This window comes from Nestor notabilis, unplaced genomic scaffold (genome assembly GCF_000696875.1).
Source record: "Nestor notabilis isolate BGI_N333 unplaced genomic scaffold, ASM69687v1 Scaffold34179, whole genome shotgun sequence".
NCBI classification, from domain to species: domain Eukaryota; kingdom Metazoa; phylum Chordata; class Aves; order Psittaciformes; family Psittacidae; genus Nestor; species Nestor notabilis.
This window is the reverse complement of record NW_009943799.1, coordinates 12,230-14,801: the sequence shown is the minus strand read 5'-3', so window position 1 is coordinate 14,801 and position 2,572 is coordinate 12,230. Positions and strand designations below refer to the sequence as shown.

Sequence of the window (2,572 nt, the reverse complement as noted above, 5' to 3'; positions counted from 1 at the left end):
GAAAGTTTGACTATAGTATGAACTAAAAAGGCTGGTTCTGGCAAAAATAACAAATTAAATCTACAGAAGAGTTCACAGCTGAAGCCCATCCATCGGGACTGCTAGAGAGGAAAACAAAAATTCCTATACCTGTTGCCAAATGGTTGAACAACCTGACAGAAATCAGAATCAAACTCGTATCTCTGCATACTAGTCATATACAACAATAAGGCATCAAAGCAGTACTTACAGCTAGAGAATATCAGAGGGCAAGAGTGTTCATCCATTGGGAAGTTGTGCAGCTGCAGCTGGCACTCAGCATTGATGGTAAGCCTATGGAGAAACCAAGCAAGTATTACTATACGTCAGCACAATGAACAATCAGGGAACAAGGAAGGGTAGCCTTAGGTATCATGCAAGAGCACTTTGACTTTTGTAAGTAAGGCCCAAACGGAAAAGACTTGATTTACAGACTGTTCATTGGCCATTTAGGTCTTATCCAAATCAATAATAATTATCTAAAACCACAAATAATTTCAGACACATCATTAAGAATTTCTTGATCCTCAGAAATGTGTTTTTCTCTAGACAATTCATCATTGAGGACATGGGATGAAAACAACTATTCTTTACAAAAATAGCAGGAAATATGGTATGCGATTCCACAAAATTGAAACCTCATAAAGAATCTTATAAGGAACATTCTCCACATTTCCTTATAGTGTGAATTTAAAATTCTTTCACACCCAAAAACAGACAAAGAGGATGGAAAGGCATGGAGCGTGGCTGAACCTTGTCCACTTTCTCCTGAATACAAAACTCTAATCAATATCTGACAGAACCAGGGCATACAGTAGTTATTGCTTCCATGCCATACCAATTCTGACAATTAAGTCAGATAAATTGTTTTTTAATTAGAAAGAGCTACCAATGACCTATGATCATTCATTCTAACAGCTCCTCCTATGTAAAAAGGAGGCAGACCTGAGTGGGCAAAAAGGACTGAAAACTTCTTTCGCAAACTAAAAGTGCTTATTCAAACAATCCACTGGGTTAAGTATTACCCCTTTTTTAGCTGTTTTAGGAAAATTTTACAGTCCATTCAACAAATAGTCTCTTTAGCGACAGGTATGTAAGTCTAACTTCTATTACGTAGATACCTAACTTGCTGTGAAATACTGAAACAGGACTTAATAGAAACCCCCCCCCACAACTAAACACAAGAATACCCAAACAAACAAAGAACCCCAGAAAAAAAATACCCAAAAAATAACCCCAGCCCAACTAATAGGGTATTGGAGTTGATGTCCTGATCACTGAAGCTTTAGCTAAAGGCTATTGAAATAAGCAACAGCTGTTTACACTGGAGCAAGCCTAAGAACAGAAAGGCACAAAAAATATCAGTAGCTTGTCTAGCTATTTTATTCCTTTCTTATTGTTTGCCAAAGACTTTCTGTTGAAGACCAAGTGCAATTGCAAGTATGATCAGAATATGCTTTTGCACTGAGAGGGCTGAACACAATCACTGGAGAACATGTAGTGTGAAAGGGATGTTTCTGAAACAGCTTGCCGTGTGGAATATGGCTTATGCAAAACTCCCCTTCAGAGCAATTCATCTCTTCCATAAATAAATACATATTTTGTTTTCCATGGACTTTTTTATGCAAATGAATACAGTATTTCTAATACCCTAGAGTTGGTGGTATCACAAAGATAAAAAAACTCTGAAAGCCTTTCCTCAAGCAATTCATCCTGTGATGAGATATGACAGAATATCTTGCAGTGTGACTTACTTGAAGAATCAAGTAATGGCATTAGCATGAATCTAGAAATACTTTATCCAACCCTGCATCTAAAGGTTTCTGACAGGTTTTATGTGGCTACATGCTCTTGATTTTATTATAGGCACTAAAAAGTGGAACTTCTACAATTTAGACAGACCTATTTCTCAAACTTCTTTTTTAGAAATACAAGACTTTGGTTTTTTTAAACTCAGCAGTACTTACACCTGAATATTTCATATTTGTCAAGCACGGTCAGGTAAGCATTACGAAGAACACAGCAGAGGAGAACAGATACCATTGAAATTTACTACTACTACTACAGCAGAAGCAAGAGAAGCTATCATCACTGCACCTCGCTGAGTGCTCACCTGAGAGTGTACAAGATCTTGCCATCATTCCATATGCGGAGGAGTTGGTTGGGGGTGGTGATCCAGTGAGCCTCTGCTGTCTTTGAGTTTCGAAATATTGTGTCTGGGATCCAAATCAAGCCAACCATGTTGCTGTTCAGAGTCAGTATTTTCATGGTGCTGTTGAAGCGAAGACGGCTATCTGTCCACGTCTGGGCGAAAAATATATCAATTTGATATTCCTGCAATGAAAGCATACACAAATTGAAATCAGTCCCACACTTCCCGTTATTATTTGGTATTTAGTAAGGTCTACCTGAGTGTAGAGCATCAGGATACCTTCAGCCAATGGAGCTATGCTCTCTTTTTTTACTGCCTGAGGAAATTTTTTTTCTTTCCTTTTTTCCCCCTTTTCTCCCCACTCTAGCCACTTTAGAAATCAGGCCAAAAACCTCACTTGCC

At 38.2% G+C, this 2,572-nt stretch overlaps 1 protein-coding gene across 1 annotated transcript; it reads right to left on the bottom strand.

Annotated features, from left to right (window-relative positions):
• Positions 1-129: 129 nt before the first annotated feature.
• Positions 130-2,352, bottom strand: LOC104411633 (gamma-aminobutyric acid receptor subunit gamma-3-like; the record flags this gene model as incomplete). The annotated part of the gene is made up of 2 exons (XM_010022096.1): positions 130-312; positions 2,132-2,352. Coding segments are annotated over 2 exons (404 nt in total), but the record flags the coding sequence as incomplete, so codon positions are not given.
• Positions 2,353-2,572: the final 220 nt, after the last annotated feature.